Source organism: Chiloscyllium plagiosum, chromosome 16, assembly GCF_004010195.1.
Source record: "Chiloscyllium plagiosum isolate BGI_BamShark_2017 chromosome 16, ASM401019v2, whole genome shotgun sequence".
Taxonomy (NCBI): domain Eukaryota; kingdom Metazoa; phylum Chordata; class Chondrichthyes; order Orectolobiformes; family Hemiscylliidae; genus Chiloscyllium; species Chiloscyllium plagiosum.
The window spans coordinates 38,431,896-38,457,284 of NC_057725.1; the positions used below are offsets into that span (position 1 = coordinate 38,431,896).

Consider the following 25,389-nt stretch of genomic DNA (forward strand, 5'->3'; position numbering starts at 1 on the left):
GGAGTTCTTGGACTAAGGGGGACAGGACGGTGTCGAGGTATGCCGAGATGAGTTCGGTTGGGCAGGAGCAGGCTGAGACGATGGGTCTTCCGGGGCAGTCAGGTTTGTGGATTTTGGGCAGGAGGTAGAAACGGGCGGTTCGGGGTTTTGGAGAAAGTGGGAGGATTGGAAAGAAAGGTTGTTCAGGGTGAGGACCAGTTCGGTCAGTCGAAGGAGGGTGTCGGTGGAAGGGTACTGGGTGGTACGGCGGGAAAGGAAGAAGCGGAGTGCTTTGAGTCCTTCGTGATGGGGGATGGAGGTGTACAGGGACTGGATGTCCATGGTGAAGATGAGGCGTTGGGGACCGGGGAAGCGGAAATCCTGGAGGAGGTGGAGGGCGTGGGTGGTGTCACGAACGTAGGTGGGGAGTTCTTGGACTAATGTGGACAGGACCGTGTCGAGGTATGCTGAGATGTGTTCGGTTGGGCAGGAGCAGGCTGAGACGATGGGTCGTCTGGGGCAGTCAGGTTTGTGGATTTTGGGCAGAGGTAGAAACGGGCGGTGCGGGGTTGTGGGACTATGAGGTTGGAGGCGGTGGATGGGAGGTCCCCTGAGGTGATGAGGTTATGGATGGTCTGGGAGATGATGGTTTGGTGGTGGGGGGTGGGGTCATGGTCAAGGGGGCAAGGGGATCCCTAATCAGTCCTTCCCTTTCCAATTACATGTAAATCCTGTTCCGCAGGATTCCTTCCAACAGCTTGCCCACCACTGGGGTCAGGCTCACTGGTGTATAGTTCCCTTGCTTTTCCTTGTCACCTTACTTAAATAATGGCACCACATTAGCCAACCTTCTGCGCCTCCAAGTCTTCCGCTCCTCGCCCGTGACTATCGATGATACAAATATCTCAGCAAGGGGCCCAGCAATCATGTCCTAGCTTCCCACAAAGTTCTATGGTACACCTGATCAGATCTCAGGGATTTATCCACCGTTATGTGTTTTAAGACAGTCAGCATCTCCTCCTCTGTATAATGGACACATTTCAAGATATCGCCAGTGATTTCTCCAAGTTCTCTAGCTTCCATATCCTTCTCTCCAGTAAACACTGATGCAAAACACTTGTTTAGTACCTCACCCATCTCCTACACAAAGGTGACTTTGCTAATCTTTAAGGTGCCCTATTTTCTCCCTACTCTTTGCCCCTCATGTATTTGTAGAATCCATTTGGATTCTCGTTAACCCTATCTGCCAAAGCTATCTCATGTTCCCTATTTGCCCTCCTGATTTCCCTCTGGTGTATACTCCTACTGCCCTTACACTCTTCTAGGGATTCATTTGATCCTTGCTGTCCATACCTGATACTTCCTTCTTTTTCTTGACCAGAGCCTCACTTTCACTTGTCATCTATCATTCCCTACACCTACCAGCCTTGCCCTTCACACTAATAGGAATATACTGTTTCTGCACTCGCAAAATCTCATACTTGAAGGCTCCCCTATTCCCAGCCATATCTATACCTGCAAATATCCACCCCCAATCAACTTTTGAAAGGTCTTGTCTAAAATAGTCAAAATTGGCCTTCCTCCAATTTAGAACTTTTAACTTTTAGATCAGGTCTATCCTTTTCCATCATTATTTAAAAACTAATAGAATCATGATCACTACCCCCAAAGTGCTCCCCCACTGACACCTCAATCACTTCCCCTGCCTTATTTCCCAAGCAAGGTCAGGTTTTGCTCCTTCTTTAGTAGGTACATCCACATATTAAGTAAGAACATTTTCTTGTACGCACTTAAATTCTACTCTGTCCAAGCCCTTAAACTATGGCTGTCCCAGTCTATGTTTGGAAAATCAAAATACCCTACCATAACCATCCTCTTAGTGTTACAGATAAGAGATCTCCTTAAAGATTTGCTTCTCAATTTCCCGCTGATTATTAGGGGCTAATTAGCACAATCCCAGTAAGGTGATAATGCCTTTCTTATTTCTCAATTCCACCCAAATAACTTCACTGGACATAATCCCTGGAATATCCTCCCTAAATACCATGGTAATATTATTCCTAACCAGAAACCCCAGTACCCTTCCTCTCTTGCCCATTCACTCCCCCCCTCCCCCCCTCCCTTTCGATCCTTCCTATGGCTACTTCAGATAACTAAAAGTTATCTAAGGCAACAGAGCGTCCAGTTCAGTTGCAAACACAACTTGTGCACAGCAGTTCAAAATAAGGAGATTTAACACTAATTTTATACCAGAATAATACTTGTGATACCCTTTTCCAATTTAACTTATTCTCTCAACATTCTATAATCTTTTTAAAAGTACACTTACCAAGACCTTTTAGAAATTTGTTCACTCCACTCTGTTCTGTGTCAGGCAACTCCTCCAAATATTGTTCAACTCTCTGTTCAAACAAACCTAAGGGGGATAAAATAAGATCCAGTAAATGAGGCCTCAACAGCAACTTCAATTCAAATGCATGTTTTCTATCCAAAGCTAAAATAGAGTACAGTAATTAGAAAAGGAGTTAGAGGTAACATTTAGCATGGTTTATACTGAGAAATTCATTGAAGTAAATTACCTACATGTGGCATGACGTTTGCTGTATTTTAATCTGCGACCCGAGTAACTATATTTATTGAAAGATGTAATTATTCTCACGATATTTGGAGAACTGAAAATCAACATTTAATGTCACAGATCTATATGTTCCTCATGTTTTCAAGTCAGAAGAATTGTTTAGATCAAGTGGTGAACTGTAACAAGCTCTTCTAGTGATATTAAATTCACTGACAGCAAAAACCTGTGGTTTATTGCCTGAGAACTGCAGAAAAAACCCTGTGCCAGAAGTCTGACTGAATAATTGCACATTGCCAAAAGCTGTTTTAACCACTTCTTTTGGGTGTATTCCTGTCACTAATTAAGTGGCCCAGATTTCCTCTGTAAATCTTAAATGTCTTTTTAAAAAGTTGTGTTACAAATTATGCAGAGGAGTACTTCTCCTTGTATTTGCTTTTTGTTTGCTGGAGGAAATATTGGAGATGCCTAAGAACTGAAATGGCAGAGGTTACAATAATTATGAGTCTTTAGTTGCAGAGAATGTCCATCCTAATGTGGTTGATGCAAACTGGGTGGCCTCACTGAGCCGCCAACAGCTGCAAATGACAAGGTTTTGTTTTACAAGCATTTCAACAGAAAATGCAGTAACCAGATTTTAAATATTTCCAGCCAAACAAGATATGCCCGAGGGTGAGGTCTGCTCACCATTACCAACAGTGAAGCCAAGCTTATGTATACCATAGCCAGCTTGTTACTTGGTTAGAATACTGAAACCTGGCTAGGGCAAATTCAGATACATTAAAGACTGGCACTTCCGTAAAACTGGGGAGTTTTCTGTATTCAGGGAACAAAGAACGGCTCTATCTACAACAAAATGTAACATTCAGTCCCCCAGTAACATATTGTCTACATGGCTCAGATGTTTAAAAGTCAGATGTCTGAGATCCAATTGGTGCTTACAATGCATCAAGTCCAATCAAATCACCCTTTACAAAATCATTAAATCAGTGTTCAAGTCAATCAGAAGGAAAATGATCATTTCAAAAATGCTATCTGATCCTTACCAATTAACATATTAATTTGAAACTCAATTTAATAAATGTTCAAGGCTAAACATAGAAAGGAGTATAATTTTATACAGTCATTGCATATTCTGATTTATTTAATACATGATAATTAATTATGTTTCAACGTAACTGCATGATGACTTGAAATTGCTGCACACTCGGCTGAGTTGTAACATATTGGAATTATTAACAACTTCCTTTGCTACAGTTGTTCTAGTCTCTGATGTGGTGTGAGCATTTTGGTTTTGTCTGTCTGTCTGTAGTGACTTTGCAATCTTAACCCAGTTCACAGCGTTTAACTGACCACATCAGCTGTCACTAAATTGACAATTTCCCTTACAGCCAAAGGCATCCAACTGCCCTAATACCAGCCTCTTTCCCCCCACCATTCCAACAAGCCAATAACTGCCAACCCAGAAATATTGGCAATAAAAACAGAAATTGCTGGAAAAGCTCAGCAGGTCTAACAGCATGTGGACAGAAAATGTTTTCGGTTCAATGACCCTTCCTCAGAACCCAGTTCCTGAACTACTTGAAGTCCATAGCCATTCCAATTTATCGGCACAAGTGAAAACTAGGACCTGAACCAATTTATTGGCACAAGTGAAAACTAGGACCTGAACCAATGCCAATATTTCTGGATTAAAACACAGAAAATGCTGGAAATCAGAAACAAAAACAGAAATTGCTAGAAAAGTTCAGCAGGTCTGGCAGCATCTGTGGAGAGAAATCAGATCAGTAAATGAGCTGGCACAACAAACTGTAACATTCCCCTACACTGTAGTCTTGAAGTTACTGCCAAAAACAAGGTGAGGCCAATGTCCTGCTAGTTTCATTTTGAACAGTTTCAGTATTGTCCAATCTTCCACAACATGAATGATGAATGACCTATCCATGTAATACCTTTAAAGTATCACAATGGCACTGAAACTATTTGCTTCTCTTAACAGAGGATTTATCCATTCTAACAATTTTTTTGTGCCAACAGTTAACATCAGTTGGATGCACTACAGAATAATATGTTACTGAATTGTACTTTTAACTGACCTGGGCGAATTCAGCATTATTCGTTGGGTCTATTATCAGGTTTATATTACTGTGTTGTTCATTATATTCAGTTAAAAATCACAACATCAGGTTGTAGTCCAACAGGTTTATTTGGAAGTACAATCTTTCAGAACGCTGCTCCTTTGTCAGGTAGCTAGTGGAGCAGGATCATAGGACACAGAATTTATATCTGTTCAGATGAGGAAGAATGTGACAGACACCTGAAGGTGCTGAAGGATACCCACATAAGAACAGGATATGGGCTTCATTATATTGTCTATGTTCTTTGTAAAATAATGCAAATTTTACTGTATTTGAATGACAAGACCATTCTTTGTCATTCTTTGAACCATTCTCAGAAAATCATTCTTTGAAAGCACAATCAGTATAAGTTACTTTTTTGTGTATTTGAATATTCTTTCTTGGAATGTGACCATTTTGTTGCCCATTCATAACTGTCCTCATGGCTTGCAAGGCCACTTCAGAGTCAACCACGTTGCTGTGAATCTGGAGTCATGTGTAGATCATGCTTGCATAAGGATGGCATATTTCTTTCCCTAAAGTACATTAATGATTCAGTTGATGATAGTTGGCATGGTCACTGTGTCTGAGATAGCTTTAAGTTCCTAAGTGAATTTAAACCTCAGCAGCTGCTGTGGTGGAATGTGAACCTTTGTATCCAGTGTGTTAGCCTGGGCCTCTACATTATTAGCCCAGTGACATTACTAAACTACCATCTCCCCAGTGATAGTGCAACAATGCAATAATCTGTAACAATAAATGATAGAAATGTTGCAATATTTCAACTGTGAAAATCAGCTGTCAATGTGATAGATTTTAGCTTTTTAACTTGGGTTTGGTCCAGTAAAAGTATTTTGAACTCTAAATGATGGAATGAAGTACTAGTGGCTATGCATCTGTCATGAAGGGTTAGAGAAATTTGACTGATATTTCAAAAATACGGCCATATTCGGTACTAAACGTCTCGGCAAGGCGAAGTTAAAGTAAGGAGGCAGGTATGAAATGTTACATTATGAAATGCACTGTGATGGTAATAGTGGAGGGCCTTAGAAACTTCAACTTTACCCTTTGCCCTGCACTTTCGCAGTTCCCTGTCCTGTATGAATCCAGCAAACATCTGCGACTCCATGAAGACTTCCAGAAACCTTCGGATACTCTTGGAAGCCACTGACTTGCGAAAAGCTTCTCTTTGGAATATTCGTTCATTCCTCTCATTTTGGGTCAGAAATAAAGAATAATGGCCAACAGTTTCCACAAAGAAGCGAATGAAGGCTTCTGAGACCAGGTTGTTCAGTGTGTTACACTCTGTGTGAGAGAAGAGATAAAGAAAAATTTTAAAAACTTATAGACTTTGACATCAAGGTATCTTTTCAGCTTAGCTCAGCCTTTTTCAGGAATTCTATTCTTGACAGGGTGAACATGGAAGGGGCATTCACTCTTGTGGTAGAATCAAGAACGAGAGGTCACTTTTAAAGATTAATGTGTTGTCCATTAGCACAGAGGTAAGGAGAAATGTTTTCTCACAGAGTGTCCTGAGTCTTTGAAATGTCTTTTCTCAAAACTTGGTGTAAACAGTGTCTTTGAACATGTTTAGGGCAGAGGTAGATAGATTCATGATAAGCAAGGGCTGAAGGGTTGGTAGAAGTAAGCAGAAATGTGGAGTAACCATACCTTACTGAATGGTGGAACAGGCTCAATATGATCAGTAGCATACTCCGGCTCTTAATTCATATGCTTTGTGGGTTTTTTTTTTGCAGAGTCGGCTCAGAAGCAAATTTTTTTTTAATGTTCTTTGATGGGATATGGAAATAACTGGCAAGGCCAATATTTTTTGTCCATTTTTGAGTACCTCAAACTAAACAAAGTCATTTCAGAGGGCAGTTTACACTCAATCACTCTGGATCAGGAGTCTCAATAGGCCAGGCTGGATAAGGATGGCAGATTTCATTTGCTAAAGTATCTTATTGTATTAGATTTTTTTAAAATGACAACCAATAATAGCTTTCATTGCCATGCTGAAATTAGTGCTCAATTCCAGATTTTATTCATTGAATTTAAGTTCAACCAGATGCTATGATAGGATTTGAAACAATGCCCAGAGAGTATTTGCTGAGTCTCCGCATTACTAGCCCAGTGACATTTCCACTAAACCACCATCACTCCTGCCCTCTTGCCTTTAAACCAACAAGAGTATTCCAGCCAACCCTGTTCCCCTAGCTCCTCTCCTCGCAACCATTGGCTCTTTCCTGCATTCCCCACCAATGTTCCAACTTCCTGGCTCCTCTCCCCACTCCCATACCTTCAGCATCCCACTGGCCCCTTACCCACATCTGCTGCACATCTCCACCCCTGCAAATTCAGCAACCCTGCACTCCAACACTTCCCCATCCTGGCTCCTCTCCACATTTTTACTCCAATGTTTGTACCCCTCCATCAACCACAGTTCTCTTCCACTCCTTGAATCTCTGGCTCCATGTTTTCCAACCTCCCTGCACCGCCAGCACTTCTCTACCAGGCTCCTCACTTCTGGTTATTTTGGAATTAGTGCAGTAGAGGAGAAAAACCAGGGAGCTGTAATCAATACTTAGCTACAGCTAATTTGCCACCATCAAATAGGAAATTTCAAAGATTCAATGAACACTTGCATGTCAGTGAACTGTACAGAGACCTCAAAGAGTTGTGCAAAGCTGATAATTCAAAACGGAACACTGCTGAGCTAGCAATGTGCCACATCAATATTTGATTCTCTGACATCTTTGCTTTTGGATCCATGCTGCAGCTTATGATCAAGATAGGTCATAATACTTCATGCAGTCAGCGACAAGTATCTCCACTTCAGACCAATGCTTTTGAGATAGAAGAGAAGTTTTAAGTCTTACTTTGGAATGTGTAACTTTTGCAAAGAAGAAATAGAGGGAGAATACATTCCTAAAGAGGGATGTAGAAAAGTATCAAGCACCTCTCCACCATGTGTACCTCTCCATGTGTAGGAAACAATCCAAAATTGAACTGAGGAAATGAAAGAGAATGTACCAACTTAACTCGGATGACAAGTAGGGTTACAAGTGTGACGAGGTGAATATGATGGGAAGTATGAGAGAGTCAGAATGAACTGCAGCTATTGGAAGTGAGAGATTTGTATGTAGAGAGTTGACTGAGTACAGTGCCTCCATTAACTAATGTCAAGGGGGGGGGAGACCTGATGTGTCAGAGTGACTGCTGAAGTAGCTTTTCAGTAAATGATGGTCTGATATTTTATAAATTAAACAACAATTCATTGTCAATCAATACATTAATGTTAAGTCAGAATATATAATCAATATTGTACTTCCACAATTGGTTTTCCCACATCATGTCACCTGTCCTCCAGTACAACTGGTGATCTTAAATTACATGGAGACTCAATTTCCTGGCTAATGTTTGGAAGGGTACTTTATGGGGAGAATTCTTTCAGTGGAATTCTAGTTGAATTTCCATTGTATGAACATACTGCTTTAATTAACTAATATCTTTAAAAAAATGTCTTCATGTCTAAATGCTGCTGTTAGGTCTGTGACCTTATCTCATCTGCTAGATTTTTATGAAACTAAACCAGCACATTGGTGGCCAACTACAGCCAATTGTACCGGAGACAATTGCTGGCATGATAATCAATATTGTACTTCCACAATTGGTTTTCCCACATCATGTTCATGGAAAAGCAGTTCTCTACTTATGCTGCTAGATCTGTTGAACATTTCTAGCAATCTCAGTCGTTGGTTATGAGGGCCAGACTGAGTGTTATGTTGTTTATGCCATTGTACTGTCACAAAGTCAGGGGCACTACTATGTTGTAAATGCTGTCAGAATATAGAAATAAATTAGCCTCATTGCTGATAACAGAAAAAACATTAACTATACTAAACCTTCAGTAATATACACTTTAGGCCAGTGTTTTGCTTGCCCCCTTCTGGACATTTGAATTTTACTTGAACATGACTTTACACAGAAAATTACCCATATTTAATCAAAAAAACTTCCAAAATTAAATAAGCATGGAAGAGAATTAATTTATAATGAATTACTCAAAACAAAATGACAAATTCCTCACCATCGTCTGATTCGCTGTCTGAATCTGGAGTAACTAGTTCATTCTTTTGCTCTAGAGCCTGCTCTAGCGCAGCCTGTAGTTTCCGTGGTATCAGCGAGTCCTCATCATCCATCTACGTAAATTACAAAATTAAAAGAAAACATATTTTGTCCACTCTATTGATTCCTTCCTGAAAACCAAATAAAACTTGTCTTTTAAATTCTGTTTTGAGTTTTGGGGTTTCTTCATGTAATGTGCCCCAAAAACTACTTGTTTCTTTTGCAGATACTGTACTAATACAATTCGATGGTAGGTTATGAGTAAAAAATAAGTAGCACCATTCTTCAAGTACAAAAGGCTTATTAAACACTTGTCTAGAAGTCTATTCCTTCAGTAGGAGATAACATACACCTTTTAAAGCTTGTGTTTGTTGAAATTAATAAAGTATTTTGTTACTAAAAATGCTCTTTGTTATCATGACAGATATGATTCTCCGACATTAATGTTCTCAATTTCTATAGTTAACTTTGGCCTTCAACATCAGTGTATTAAATTTTTAAAAATTGCTTGGAGAGCAATTGCTACCCCCCCCACAATGCATGCCTCTTCCCATCCACTACATCCATGACATGGGTGCCAAGCAACCAGTACCTGAGAAGGGAATTATGGCACAATTTTGATTGTTAATTAAATTTACTTCAGAGTTTAATTTAGCTTTTTAATTAGAAGACCTTAATGAGTTATATATTTAGTGTGATTTCTAGACTATTCCTTTTGATTTGAAAGAACTGGATTGTTTCATTATGGACAGTTGTAAGTTTGGTGCAGATCTGCAAAATATTTTCCATCTCTCACAAGACAACTCAAAGAACTAACACTAGATTTCTAACATCTGGTCTCTAACTTACATATGCAGCATTATTGAGCATTCTGCATGAAAGATTGAGCAGATGTTTATTTAGACAGCTAATAGGCAGCAGCAGGGAATTATAGATGAACCTTTCCAAAAATGGGTGCTTTGGAAGGTCATGATATGAACAGCTACAAATTGGATGGGAAGTGCAGGAGACCTTGCGGCCATTCCCCTGTCACACTGAAATACCATTTGGATACTGTTTTGGGAGGAGGGGTGCCGTTGGAGGACAGTCTCTCGGCAAAAAGCAGCAACAGCCAAGTTTGTGGCACCATGGTTAACTCTGCTGCACAGCAGGGGTGGAAAAAGGCAGGGACAGCTTTAATGACAGGAGACTCTACTGTAAGGGAAACTGCTAAGCACTTCTGTGGCAGCAAATGAAACTCTTGAATGGTATGTTACTTCCCTGCTGGCAAGGTCGGGGATGACTGAGAGAGACTGCGGAGCATTCTGAAGGTGGAGAGTGAACACATCTGTACCAAAGGCATGGGTTAAAAAACAAATTGCTGTCCTGTAACAAGAATTGAGAGAGGCAGTAGATTAAAGAGGAAGACTGTGAAGTTTATAATCTCAGGATTACCTCCAGTGTCATGTGCTATTGAGCGCAGTAGTAGGAAGGTAAAGTCAGATGAATGCATGGCTGAAAGAAGGGTGTAGGAGGGAGGGCTTTAGATTCTGGCTCATTGGGAGAGCTTTTGGGTTAGTTGGGATCTGTACAAGTTTGATGGTTTGCATCTAAACCAGAATGGGTCCATCATCCTTGCTGGAATGTTTGTTCACGCTTGTGGGGTCTTCAACTTTGTTAACATCCACTGGGATCACCTTAGTGTGAAGGATTGGACAGGGTGGAATTTTTAAATTGCATCCAGGAGAGGCTTTTATGTCAGTACGTAGATAGTCCTTCTAGAGATAAGCCAGTGCTAGATCTAATCCTAGGGAATTAAGCTGGTGAAGTGGTTGAAGTTTCAGTGGGTGAAATTGAAGGGCCTGTTTCTATGCTATATGACCCCATGACTCTAATTAATAAATTAAACTTTTAACAGAAGAGGACAAAATGTTGTTGTTTGCCATTTAAAAAATGGAATTTTATTCATTTTTAAACAATACTTCTTGAATTCTACTAGGAAAGGAGCATTAAAAAATGTTTGCGTGGAAAAGATCAATAGTTCCATCTAAAATAAAAACAAAGTGCAGTACCTCAGCAGGCCTGGCAACATCTGTAGAGAAGGAAACAGAGTTCATATTTGAGTCCAATTGTTCTGAATAAAAGGAGTCACATTGGACTTACAACGTTAATTCTGTTTTTCTCCCCATAGATCCTGCCAGACTTGTTGAGTTCCTCCAGCACTTTTTCATTTCAGCTATCCAGCATCCACAATAAATTGCATTTATTTCAGCAGTTCCATCTACCATTTCCATACAATTGTATTATTTTATGCATTATGATTCTGACACTTCTTAACCTCCAGTAGCCATGTACCATCCTCGGAGAAGCTTTTCTCATTTCAAAAATACTTTACTAAAAAAAACTTTATATACATACGCAGTCACTAATGCAATTCTGTTCTGTACAGTACCATAGAAAAAAGAAACAAACACTGGAGTTGGACTCTATCCAGCAAATAAACCCAAGGCGTTTGTTACTTTACAAGACTATGTTTATATACAGTTGAGGTATCAGGAAGGTCTAATAACTGAACAGACACCCATTTAACTTTGACAGAAAGACAGTGGTCTTGCTCCACTGCAGTGAGGTGGCAGCTGACCCAAGCTTTAGTACATCTCTGAGCACATAGCCCTGGATCTTGGAGTGTGTCAGCCTGCAACACTTGGTCTTCTTGTCCTGGAAGACCAGCAAGTTTCAGGCAGACTAAAGAGCATCTTTCACCAAGTCGATGGTCCTCCAGATGTAGTTGATGTTTGTCTTCGTGTGCGTTTCAGGAAACAGACCATAGAGCAAATGAAGTGATGAAAAATCAGATTAAAACCCCAAAATAAATACGAAAGATCTGGTAAAGTCCTCTAATTGCTCCTAGGTAATTCAAACACTCTAGGAGACTGTACTGACTCTCACTTGTACAGACATGAAATGCCACAATCCTCTCATAATACCCTACCTCTGACCCTTGCAGAGTTGCATAGTGTTTTTTGCAAGGAGAGAAAGCAGGGAGGTGGGATTATTAGAATTACTAATTTTCAGAATAATTAAGGATAACGTTTGCATATAAAGGCAAGGCATGGATGCAAGAGGGCAATAGATTAAGGGTCATTATGAGTGCTGGATGGGAATATAAGGTGCCTGTAATCAAAATCAACAAGTGACCACAACCAAGTCACTGATTGTCCTCATTCCTTGATGCTAAGTACAGCATTTCCCTCAAAAACATTTTCCTATATCCTATCCCAAGTCATCCACTGTTTTATTCAAATCTATCACTTGGCCTTGAAATACTTCAACGGTATCTTCTGCCATGTCCACACAGTTACCTGAGTGTACTCTAGGTTTCTGTCTGTGAAATTCACCTTCAATGTTAGATGGCACTCTTGACAAATCTAACCAGAAGAATGGGGTAAGCTTTGAAATGTGGGCTGCTGACAGTCTATTGTATATCAGCACTTAGTCTATAAATCTCAGCTGATTTCACCACCAGGTGCCTATATCTTTCTGGTCTCGATAAGCTAAAAGCTTCTTCACCTTGGTACGGGTAAATTTTATAGACATTCTCTTTGGCTCCCACAAAAAGCTGCACATCTCAGGCCTGGATTTCATCCTCCTTCCTGCTGCCACCCTACCGATCTCCATTCACCCCACCTTCTCCCTTTCAAACCCAAATCTATATTTTTGACACCTTACAGCTGACCTTCCCTCAACTACTGCCTTCTTCAATTAATTACAGGGAATGCTAAGATGTTAGGTAAACTAAACAAATGCTTTGTGTCTAACTTCAGGGAAAAAGTTACAAGGAATCTCCCAAAATTAATAAGGAGCAAAGGAATTAGTGGGAATTTGGAACTGACAGAAATTAATACTGATAAAATAAATGGAGGATCCTTGCAAGATGGCAGCAGAGTAGGAGGCTTCACCTTCAGCTCCCCTGCTCCACCTGTTCTTTTTCTTTTCTCTTTTCAGCAGTCCTGGAGCAGCACGAGGGGAAGCGAGTCCCTGGGTAGGGTGAGGGGAATTGAGTCCCTGAGCGAGGGGAAGCGAGACCCAGAGCAGAGTAAGGGGAAGTGAGTCCCTGATCAAAGTGATGAGAAGTGAGTCCCTGAGCAGAGTGAGGCAAGGTGAGTCCCTGAACAGCACGAGGGGGGGGGGGGGGAAACGTGATTTCCTGAGCAACACGAGGGGAAGCAAGTCCCTGAGCAGTGAGAGGGAAAGTGAGACTCTGAGCAGCGCAAGGGCAAGTGAGTCCTGGAGCAGCACGAGGGAAAGTGAGTCCCTGAGCACAGTGAGGGGAAGTGAGGTAGAAGACAGAAGGTGGTGGTGGAGGGTTGTTTTTCAGACTGGAGGCCTGTGACCAGTGTAGTGCCTCAAGGATCGGTGCTGGATCCTCTACTTTTTGTCATTTACATAAATGATTTGGATGCGAGCTTAAGAGATAAAGTTAGTAAGTTTGCAGATGACACCAAAATTAGAGGTATAGTGGACAGCAAAGAAGGTTACCTCAGATTACAACAGGATCTTGATCAGATGGGCCAATGGGCTGAGAAGTGGCAGATGGAGTTTAATTCAGATAAATGCGAGGTGCTGCATTTTGGGAAAGCAAATTTTAGCAGGACTTATACACTTAATGGTAAGGTCTTAGGGAGTGTTACTGAACAAAGAGACCTTGGAGTGCAGGTTCATAGCTCCTTGAAAGTGGAGTCGCAGGTAGATAGGATAGTGAAGAAAGCGTTTGGTATGCTTTCCTTTATTGGTCAGAGCATTGAGTACAGGAGTTGGGAGGTCATGTTGCAGCTGTACAGGACATTGGTTAGGACACTGTTGGAATACTGTGTGCAATTCTGGTCTCCTCCTTATCGGAAAGATGTTGTGAAACTTGAAAGGGTTCAGAAAAGATTTACAAGGATGTTGCCAGGGTTGGAGGATTTGAGCTATAGGGAAAGGCTGAACAGACTGGGGCTGTTTTCCCTGGAGCATCAGAGGCTGAGGGGTGACCTTATAGAGGTTTACAAAATTATGAAGGGCATGGATAGGATAAATAGACAAAGTCTTTTCCCTGGGGCGGGGGAGTCAAGAACTAGGTTTAGGGTGAGAGGAGAAAGATTTTATAAAAGAGACCTAAGGGGCAACGTTTTCACACAGAGGGTGGTATGTGTATGGAATGAGCTGCCAGAGGAAGTGGAGGAGGCTGGTACAATTGCAACATTTAAAAGGCATCTGGATGGGTATATGACTAGGAAGGATTGGAGGGATATGGGTTGAGTGCTGACAGGTGGGACTAGATTGGGTTGGGATATCTGGTCGGCATGGACGGGTTGGACCGAAGGGTCTGTTTCCATGCTGTACATCTCTATGACTCTAATGAATGGGGCTACAATTTAACAAATGTCTTGCTCTTAATGATCAAAATGACAGAGTTGAAAGTGATGGTTATAGAGGCAGTGGATGTATTGGTGATCATGTGGAAAGGTGGTATCTTTGAGTCTCAAAGGCAGCAGGAAGGCAATCTAATTAGACCTCATAGTGGTGTCCCAGTACTGGCCACTTTCCTGCCTCCACCAGATTTGTTCTGACTCGGAAGGTCCAGCTCGACCTTTCCACTCCTCTATTGATTCAAGCCATTACATATTCAATTATTGACAATGTAAGGATCTACTAAAGGTCTTTTCCCACTCGGGTTACCATTATCTCGACTCAGGGACACAAACATGTCAACCACCTTACCTGGTAAACCAGTGCAGATATACTGTCAGTTTGGTGCAAAGGGTGATGGGATTCCTCGATCTACATTATTTTGTGCATAGGCTGGAGGAGCTGGACATAGGGCAAGTAAAAGAATCCACTTGCTCTTGCTTTTGGACCTTCACACTCTTCTCTGCCAACCCTGGAAATCCATGCCCGAACTAAAAGCACTTATCTGACAGCTTAGTCCTTGGGATGATGCTAACCTTTTAATGCTGTCCCAGTGAACTATGGGTGTGTAGTCACTGAGCACGTTGATGTCAGAAATTGATAGATTTCTAGATAGCAAAATTAGGAAGAGATATGGAGACGCACAGGAAAACATTGTTGAAGTAGAAGATCAAAACTAACTGAATGCGGGGCTTTCACTTCCATGAACCAGTCCGATTGTGGGGTCAGATTTAATGGGATAACCAGTTTACTCTCACTTTTATTTCTTATGTTCTTCCTTCACCTGTAAGCTGCATCAGCAAGAATGCTGCAGCTTGTGTCCTTGCCTACACTTAGGTCTACATTGAATGGCAATGGCCCCTGCTTTGTTTTTTTTAACCATTTCCCCACTTGGTTCCTTTCCAAAATGAAATTGAAATCAAAGAAAATGTGGGAATGTACCAGCGTCGCACTGCTCATTGCCATTATCAACCATTATCCCAGCATGTCAGCCTGTAACACTCCATCAAAAATATATAATCTGAAAGATAACTAGCAAAAATACAGACCATAACTGGTAATGTTACAATCCCAGTTATTAATGCACAAGTACTTAACTGTTTGGTGTGTACGCAGAAATATTTCTGCTATGAGTCTTACCTGTCGGAGGAAGCGATCGGTCCCTAGATCGACCATTAGTGCCTGATTAAAAGAATTTTGCAGACTTCATTATCACTTCAAAATCAGTAGATTCTTTAACTAAAATTGTTTTTGCCTAAACCCCACGCAAGATTAAATATTTGGCCTTGACTTGCTGCAAATACAAAGCCTGCCAGCCCAACTCCTCAAGAAAAGCTAATTTAGGTATTACTCCAAGCTTTGGAATTCAAAACAGATAAGCATTTTATTCAAGGACCATACTATAAATGGGTGTCACAACCATCAGTGCAAAAACATTCACAATAATCCCTAAGGACCTCCAACAGAAATGATGTTAAGACAAGGGCATTGAATCTTTTATACTTTTAAGTCTCAACCTCTGATGAATTAGTTATTTCAAACTGTAGCAGCAGCATAGCAATATTCTGACTGACCATGTAACTTAACCTGTTTGTAAAATGCCAGGTCAATGCTTAGTCTTGTCACATACAGGAGGAGAAAGTGAGGTCTGCAGATGCGGAGATCAAAGTTGAAACTTTATTGCTGGAACAGCACAGCAGGTCAGGCAGCATCCAGGGAACAGGAGATTCGACGTTTCGGGCACAGGCCCTTCTTCACAGGCCCTTCCTGAAGAAGGGCCTGTGCCCGAAACGTCGAATCTCCTGTTCCCTGGATGCTGCCTGACCTGCTGTGCTGTTCCAGCAATAAAGTTTCAACTCACATACAGGAGAATTTACAAGTCAGAGTTGTACCACAAATCCCGCTTATGTTTCCTGTGTATACATTTCTCATGAAATTAAAAGTAGTTAGCTATTAAGTGGACAGAAAAATGTGGGTGATGTGCCCATTATTTCCTGATGCTTGGTCAGTTGAGAAGACTCCCTGAGAATGGCAAATGGGACAGCATAACCATCCTAAACACATGCTGTCTGATAAAGGCCCAAAGGAAAACTTGACAATGTCAAGATCGTAAATGAAAGTATGCATCATTTTCTTGACTGTATTTTCACAGACCAGTACATCCATGCCAGATGTTTGCCCAATTTAACCCAGCAGCTGTACTAGCATAGCTGAGGTTACAAAGGAAGAGGAAAAGAGGCAACAGAACTGCAGAAATAAGGCTCCTGGGACTGCAGCTGTGGATGAACAAGCAGTGTCCGAAGGGGGTGAGGGGACTGTCAAACTGTGTTCTGACAGATGGTGTACCGAAGGCTTTGCAGCTATTTGCAAATGAGTGAAAGTGCAGAACGTGTCTTCAGGTGGCACAAGAAAATGCTGACACAGCTTGGCAGGCAGCTGTAAACCTATGGCACTGAGATAACAGTAACATTGAACTTCCTAGCCACTGATTCCTTCCAAACCTGAGTAGGGAATGAGTGTGCATGTCCCATTGGCAGCTCACAGTGCACTTGTGAGCTCATCGAATGCCCCCTTTCTGAAAATCATACAACTTCAGTTTAATTAACCACAGACCTACAGACTGAAGACACCTGATTTGCAACCAATTCTTGGATCTTCAGTTCCAAAGGGTCATCAGTAACATGCATGTGACATTCAGAGCTCCCAGGCATCATCCAGCCAGGTTCATTTTTTCAATTTAAAACAGCTCATTTGTGACCACAGGTAACAATTCCTCCATGTCTGTGCCTGTTATCCAGGAAGCTGCCATAACTCATACATTCCGCACAACTCTTAAGTTTCTTGAATGTTCACTTGCCTGTATCATCTCCAGGGCTGCATCATAAGTGACAAGGGGACCCCCAGAAGGCCTGGCTAATAACTCCAGTGCACAATCCTCATACTGATACCAAGCAGTGCTGTACTGTCTTCAAGCTACAGGCAATTGGTCTTCTGAAACTATTCCACTGCATGGACCATTCAAGGGGAGCTTTGCAGTTCTCTCTGTGACATTATCTCCAAAATAGTGATTGCTTTCAGTGCCCTGCACAGTGACAAGTGAGGATTTAGAGGAGGGGGAGATGGAGCAGCTACCTGCGTTCACAGCCGAGGAACAAGGGAAATCGGGCAGAGTTGAGGAGGATGCTGAAAAAGCCAGAGCAGTGCTGAGATAACACACACGGGCCAGAGAAAATCTGGTCGTGGCCATATTTGGGAGACAAATGATTTTGCATTAACATAGACAGTGAGCCGATTATAGATTAGAGTCCTTCCTTAAAGGGAATGCTTGTTTTACACTTCTAAAATGTTGGGATATTTTGTTTGTTTTAATTATAAGTTAGATTGTTCCCTTGGTACCAATAACATTCCATTCAGTTTCCTGATTAAAGCACCATTATGGAGCTATGCAGGATTACATGGCATCCACTTACATAAACTAAACTTCAATTTGTAAGGGGCAGTCATTTATAATAGAGATGTCGAGTGTTAAACTATGTTGATTGACTCCTAAGACACAAATATCCAGCTTATGTTCCTGCTTTTCCAAATTTTATGTTCCTCCCAGAAAGTAGCAGGAAATATCAGCTTTGTCGCCTTTTGCGCTGCTCCACCTGAAGACCATGTAAGTGTGTACTGTGTTCAGCATCCCTCAAGGTAGTTGACAAGGAAATCATACATAGTCAGAAGCCTGAACAGATGGTACTACAGTCCAGTGATGTATTTCAAAGTGATATCTGTATTAGGGTCAGGTTGTACAGAGGCTGATACCCATGCACCCAAAGGGACTTTGGTGGGTATACTCTGGTAGGCTGGGACTTAAAAGGCTCAGAGATGTGGGGCGTCTCCTTGACCTGATCAGCTGGAGGTGTCCAACCCTCTGGCAGACAGGTGGTGATCATGCACGGCACTTGTGAAGTGGCCTGAGATAATAGTCTGAGTGTCTCTTTGTTGCTTCTCTTCCCCTCAAGGGTTTGAGGCACCTCGATAGTTAAGCTCCCTTTCATGTACACAGTGAATAGAAGCATTCACTGTTTAAGTGATAGAGTGAAGACCCCCATACATTTCTTGCTGCCACACAGTCTAGGGAGCCAATTGCTTGCACACTAAATCCAGGATATCAAACAGAACCTGGCCAAATGTCCTCTCCTTTGCTCCAGTCTGCGTATGATCTCTGTCAGACATTCATCCACCAGTCTTGGCATCTGTTAGCTCACTAATGACCATGGTCAGAGTTTAGCCATGTGTAATGGGATCAGCAGTGGCCTCTTCTCCAGCAGACCTCTAAACTTCAGAGGCCTCAGCCATTTCTTTTTCCTGTAGGTTTGGGGCTCATGCTGTGCTCACCACAACGTGAGCCTAGGCCTACTCCATATTGATTACCCACTGAGGCGAATGTCTCTGTGGTGGTGGAGGAAGGCTTTAAGGGTGCACCCTTTGAGACTCATGACTATTTATCTTCATAGGTGTTCAGGAGAATTTGTTAGTGATGGGCCTGGGGGCTGAAGTTCTACTTTTTTTTAGCCTGTCTTGGGGCAAGGATCTGGAGACTGCATAGAAAAGCAAATGTCTGTGTTGTGAGCCACCACCTTTAACCAAGGTTTCACTTTAATGTCGGTACTGGGTGGGCAGCTGGCAGTTGCAGTTTGGAGACCTCCTCACCAGATGGCTATAGTTACTCAATGCCCCCTTCAACATAGACACATTCTCCTTAGCCTTGTATGAGCTCAGTAGCCTGCTCCTCAAAGTCGGGCAGGAGTCATATGTTAAGCAAATTCTCACACTTGTGCACGTTTATCTCCTCCAGGAGGAGGAAAGCACTAACACACATTAGCACCTGTACTTTGCCTGTGATTCATTACTAAGGAGAATGTGACAGGTAGAAAGTTGATTGTTAAAGGGATCTGAATGATATATGGTTCAGTGTCATAAAAGAATTAGGTAATGTCACCATAGTCCTTGCAAAACTCGAGAGAGAGAGAGAGAGAGAGTGAGATGAGAGAGAGAGAGAGAGACAGACAGACAGAGAGAGACAGACAGAGAGAGACACAGAGACACAGAGAGACAGAGAGACAGAGAGAAGAGAGAGGTGGAGGGAGAGAGAGAGGTGGAGGGAGAGAGAGAGGTGGAGGGAGAGAGAGAGGTGGAGGGAGAGAGAGAGGTGGAGGGAGAGAGAGAGGTGGAGGGAGAGAGAGAGGTGGAGGGAGAGAGAGAGGTGGAGGGAGAGAGAGAGGTGGAGGGAGAGAGAGAGGTGGAGGGAGAGAGAGAGGTGGAGGGAGAGAGAGAGGTGGAGGGAGAGAGAGAGGTGGAGGGAGAGAGAGAGGTGGAGGGAGAGAGAGAGGTGGAGGGAGAGAGAGAGGTGGAGGGAGAGAGAGAGGTGGAGGGAGAGAGAGAGGTGGAGGGAGAGAGAGAGGTGGAGGGAGAGAGAGAGGTGGAGGGAGAGAGAGAGGTGGAGGGAGAGAGAGAGGTGGAGGGAGAGAGAGAGGTGGAGGGAGAGAGAGAGGTGGAGGGAGAGAGAGAGGTGGAGGGAGAGAGAGAGGTGGAGGGAGAGAGAGAGGTGGAGGGAGAGAGAGAGGTGGAGGGAGAGAGAGAGGTGGAGGGAGAGAGAGAGGTGGAGGGAGAGAGAGAGGTGGAGGGAGAGAGAGAGGTGGAGGGAGAGAGAGAGGTGGAGGGAGAGAGAGAGGTGGAGGGAGAGAGAGAGGTGGAGGGAGAGAGAGAGGTGGAGGGAGAGAGAGAGGTGGAGGGAGAGAGAGAGGTGGAGGGAGAGAGAGAGGTGGAGGGAGAGAGAGAGGTGGAGGGAGAGAGAGAGGTGGAGGGAGAGAGAGAGGTGGAGGGAGAGAGAGAGGTGGAGGGAGAGAGAGAGGTGGAGGGAGAGAGAGAGGTGGAGGGAGAGAGAGAGGTGGAGGGAGAGAGAGAGGTGGAGGGAGAGAGAGAGGTGGAGGGAGAGAGAGAGGTGGAGGGAGAGAGAGAGGTGGAGGGAGAGAGAGAGGGAGAGATATATGACTGATGGTGTTAACCTGAGGATCACCATGCCTCAGGCGAGAGGCAAGGTGGAGTAGGTGCGAGGTTCATGGCAACCTCAGGCAATACAGGAATTGAACCTATCTTGTTGGCGTATCTGTGTCACAAATCAGCTATCCGGCCAACTGAGCTAAATGGTTCCCCTTAAAAAAAATTACTGCTAACGGAGACCAACAAATCAGTATATGATGCACGCATTTGAGGTAGTTGATATGTTCATCCCAAAGCCATTTTTTGTGGTTGTGACCTCATCATTGCAAGTCTTTGGTGAAAAGTATATGTATACATTCTCCTAGATGTGAAGGAAGGTCAATGAGTTGATAGTTTGTGAGCTGCTGAGTGTTATAATTCTTTCTATGTTTTAAATGTGAACCCTAACAGGGCGTGAGTGGGATAGTGGCACCATGGTGCCAGAAGTACTACACAGGAGGCTACAATAAGACATCTGACAGTGATGCCCAGCATCCAATCTTGTATATGACAGTCCTGTGCTGGAGAACTTCACAATGCTAACTAACCCTCATAAGGGCACAAAGCATTGAGGAGAAAGGGCAGATCATTCAATCTGTTGTGACACTGGAGCCAGGTTCTTTTGAGTTACACACTATGATGAATGTTGCAGCCACTTCTGTCCAATGACCTTCATCAGTCAGGACAGTCTCCTGTCATCATCCACAGGGAAACAATCTTTTCTTCTCTCCTAGACAGCCTTCGGAGAACTTCTAGGGAACTGGTGTTAAAGTGTGCCATTGTTTTGTGCCTGGCCTCTGTCATTTTCAAGAGTGGGTGGAGATGCTGAGCAGAGATGAACTGGTGCTCCTGTTGCTCCTGGGTGAACTTGCTGTCTGGGTACATTTTGCATATGGCACCTAGATGTTAGAGCATCGAAGATCCTAGCAGGGAACAGAATCTCTTGTCTACATGACCATAACATTTGGAATTTTACACATGCACATGCATGTAATGACCTGAGAAAGTAATCATATGAGAAAGCAATCATATGAGAAAACCAACCTATCCCCAAGCAGAAATCCTGGGTACATTTTGCATATGGCACCTAGATATTAGAGCATCGAAGATCCTAGCAGGGAACAGAATCTCTTGTCTACATGACCATAAAATTTGGAATTTTACACATGCACATGCATGTAATGACCTGAGAAAGTAATCATATGAGAAAGCAATCATATGAGAAAACCAACCTATCCCCAAGCAGAAATCCTTCCCACTTTTAGTTTCCAAAAAAAGCCACTGCTTTTTAGACTACCACTGCTTTAACATAGAGAAATACAGTAAGACATTTGGATGAATGTTTTATGTCTTTCAAATAAAAGTTCTGTTCGACAGAACTTAGAGAGGAAATTTACTTCCTTAAACGGGAAAACCTCTTTGTGCACCTACCTCTTCTACTGGGAGTTCCTTTAGCTTGGAGAGTGAACTGGACAGCAGTCCCACCAGGAAGGGCGTTGGACAACAGACAATGTCGATCATGGAGGATGGAAGTACTGGTATGAAGGTGTGCTGCCAGGAGAATGGGTAGAGCAGAGCCACCACAGCATGGGCACAGCTGGACAAAGTGCTGTGTAAACATAACACAACCAACCAATAATTAATTCCACTGTTCAATGTTGTTAATTGTGCTCCTAAAATATTGTCTGAGTTACTCAAGAAATTTAGTTAATCTTGGGCTAGCGCTCTTTTACATACTGGAGAAAAGTATTTGATGAGTTAAAAATACCAAAACATCCAGGGGTTTACGTGATGTCTCAGATAAAAGAGTACACCTTGTACTTCTCATTAGCCATTTCAACCTTAAGACGTATTGCATGGTGAAACACAGAAAATACGTGCAGGAGTCAACTGGGAGGTATGGAGTCCTCATATCTTCATATCCTTTATAACAGACTCCAGCCAATTGCCCTACTACTGATGTTCGACTAGCCAGTCTGTAATTCTGTTTCTTCCTTCCTTTCTTCAATAGTGGGGTCACATTTTCCACACTTCAATCTACTGACTGTTCCAAAATCTACAAAATTTTGACAGATGACAACCAATGCATCCACTATTTCCATGAACACCTCCTAGGATATCGATTATCAGAACCTAGAGTGTTGTTATCAGCTTTCAGTCCTATTAATTTCTCCAGTGCTTTTTAAACTGATACTAATTTCCTTCAGTTCCTCTTTCTCAAAAGATCCTTGCTTCTCTAACACTTTTGAGAAGTTATTTGTGTGTTTTTGTGTGAGGATAGAAATAAAGAACTTGTTTAATTCCTCTGCCATTTCCTTGTTCTTCACTGTCAAATCTCCCATTTCTGACTGCAAAGGACCTATATTTGTCTTATCTTTTTTTTATACAGTTAGAAGCTCTTACAGTCCACACAGTCAAACACCATGCTTTGTCTTTAAGTTGTATATATGGGTGAAGTCTGGTGGTCATGTATGGCTTATGTTTTCTTTTTGGCTGGTTCATGGATACATTTTTTCTGGTGGCAAACATAATGAGTGCAATAAAATGAGCATCCAAAATAAAATCATGTAATCTTAACTAAATTCAATTGTTGTATCAGGAGGTTGGAACTGAAGTAAGAGTAGCTTTACTTGGCTGCATGCTTTCTCGCTGCAGAAAATTGGTAAACGTAATTTGCAACCACACAGAGATGTCCTCTTGTAGGACCAGGACTAACCACATTCTAATGAGCCATGAACCAATTGCCAGATTGCATCAATAGAAACACACATTATTTGATTCATTTTCTGACTTTACAAAGATTAACTTTTTTCTCATAATATGAATCTGGATTTAAATTCCCATCATAATTGGCACTGATTTGCACAATGCTGCCTATTGTTTTTGCCTAATCAGATATTGCCACTGATGCCACCAGTTGGCATTTTAAGCAAATAAAATTATAAACAGACTCAATCATATCCAACACATTGAACAGTAAACCATTTTCATTACCAAAAGAATGACTCAGCAGCTAGGCAGTTATACAAGTGCCTGATATTTGATCTGAACGTTAAATACCCAGATTTGATCAATAAGGATTCTTCAATGGCTCAGCTTCACAAATGCCTTACTCTGTAGCATGGAAATCAGTAAATTTAGCCACAAGGATTCTCTCCAAAACACACGTCAGTTGAGCAATTTGAAGCTTGGATAAACAAGGAACGGTAATGATACAATCTGCTAAATGCCACAGGTTGGAAATTGTTAGCCTCATTGCCAATGAATGTAAATGTTATAAAATTAGTATCAAAGTTTGTAAGCTGAATACTGCTCAAGAATGAGTGAAGAAAATATACTGGAGCAAACAGAAACATTTAAAAGAATAGTATTTTTTTTCAGTATACATAATTAAAATAAAATCAAGGAAAATAACAACGTTCTAACTGACCTACGAGCACTCCTGGAATAACAAAAACTATTCGGGTGGTCCAGATGTTTAAAATTCTAGGAATCTGAAAGCACTTTACTTCAATAAATGAAGACATTTTGACAGCCTTGTTTTATTCAGTTCATGAAGAATTCCAGTTCTTCAGAAAAGTTATACCTGATTTGAAACATTAATTTGATTTCTCTCTCAACAGATACTGCCAGACCTGTTGAGATTTTGCAGCATTCTCTGGGTGTTACTTTCAGATATCCAGCATATGCAGTAGCTTGTTTTTATTCAAGGGCTTAGTTTAAAACTGGTGAAAGGAAAAGTTAGGATGGAGTTTGGGAAGAACATTTTCATGCAAACAACTGGATAGGATGCTGAGTGCAAACTCATTGATTCAATCTCAGATTATGGACGTGATTTGCTCAGCATCTGCAGTAATCTCCGACATGATTTGTAAAATTTGATGGGCCACACTGCCTTCCCCACCTAGATGTCCCAGCTGTGATTTATACAACCATCACCTGTAAATGACATAAAGAGTATGTGCGCACAGAGAAAACGCCAATGTCATTGCATAGGGATGAAAAGGAGCAGCAGGTCCTGCAAAAATGATGCTGCAGGAAGTGTGTGTAACGTCTTCAGGCTTTTTCACAATTTTTAAAATAAAAACCAATGCACAAAATGGACAAACAAGAGACTGGTTTCCCCACTCCTGATGTAGGCCTCTCTTCACTCACGGTGCAGGTTTTTGTCCCTGCTCCAGCCAGAGCCCCAGCCTCCACCTTGGCTCCACAGCTCCCTCAACAGTGGCACACAGATTGATAATTATGTCACTAAGCATGGAACATGCTAATGTCATTGGCACGTGTAGATGCTTCCTACAGCCTGTCCTGTTGTGACCATTTTATGTCACGTCGTCATGCACTTGCACACTGACCATTGTGGCATTATGCATAATCACTTTCGGTATTCTCATGTGGTCTTGAAAGTTGACTGCACATTCAGTGCTCTGCTAAGCCACTAGGTGGCAACATATAGTAATTTCCTTGACTGGCATTATAGTTGATAGTCTTGTGGTAATGTATAAATTTCTAATTAGCATATACCTATGGATCTTGATGAAATTTAAAAAAATTAAAAATTCAAATCACAGAATAAATGATTTGGAAAAAACACATTCCTGTTGTATTAACTTTAGGAATCAAACAAAACTGTTTTAATCATTTGGTAAGGAATTGCTTTCTGTAGGTTATCTGCAAGTGACAGAATCCTACATAACTGATGTCAGAGCACCTAGTATAGAAATAACTGATTTAGGGTCTTAAGGGGTAAAATTATGTAAATGTTGATGACACACAGTTTGAACCCATTATATTGAACTCAATCACCTCAGTGCTGTTTTGTTATACAGCTCAAGTCAAGCTAAGAATAAGTTAAGATTTCATCCAACCAATCATTGTGAAGGCCTAAGTAGTGGCTATTGAGTCCATTCATCTCCCCAGACTATGAGTGAGACAATGCCAGATTTTTCCTAGTCTCTGAACAAGCTTCCTATCCAGGATTCTTTCTATCACCAAAACTATTTCCAACTCTGAAATAACCCTTCGCTTTACCCCACCACTGTTTTGCGTTTGCCTGGTAAAAAATCCCAATAATTATTATAAATTAGAAAAACTGTTGTGATGTCTAGTTGATGTCATAAAGAGCTATATAAA

At 41.9% G+C, this 25,389-nt stretch overlaps 1 protein-coding gene across 1 annotated transcript in view; it reads right to left on the reverse strand.

Annotated features, from left to right (window-relative positions):
* dennd2b (DENN domain containing 2B) overlaps positions 1–25,389 on the reverse strand; it is a 354,188-nt gene that overhangs the window by 9,597 nt on the left and 319,202 nt on the right. Inside the window, exons 16-20 of the mRNA XM_043705852.1 lie at positions 21,688–21,865; positions 15,370–15,411; positions 8,762–8,873; positions 5,737–5,976; positions 2,309–2,395 (exon numbers count right to left, since the gene is read on the reverse strand). Coding sequence (XP_043561787.1) covers positions 2,309–2,395; positions 5,737–5,976; positions 8,762–8,873; positions 15,370–15,411; positions 21,688–21,865 — 659 coding nt within the window. The remainder of the gene's footprint in view (positions 1–2,308; positions 2,396–5,736; positions 5,977–8,761; positions 8,874–15,369; positions 15,412–21,687; positions 21,866–25,389) is intronic.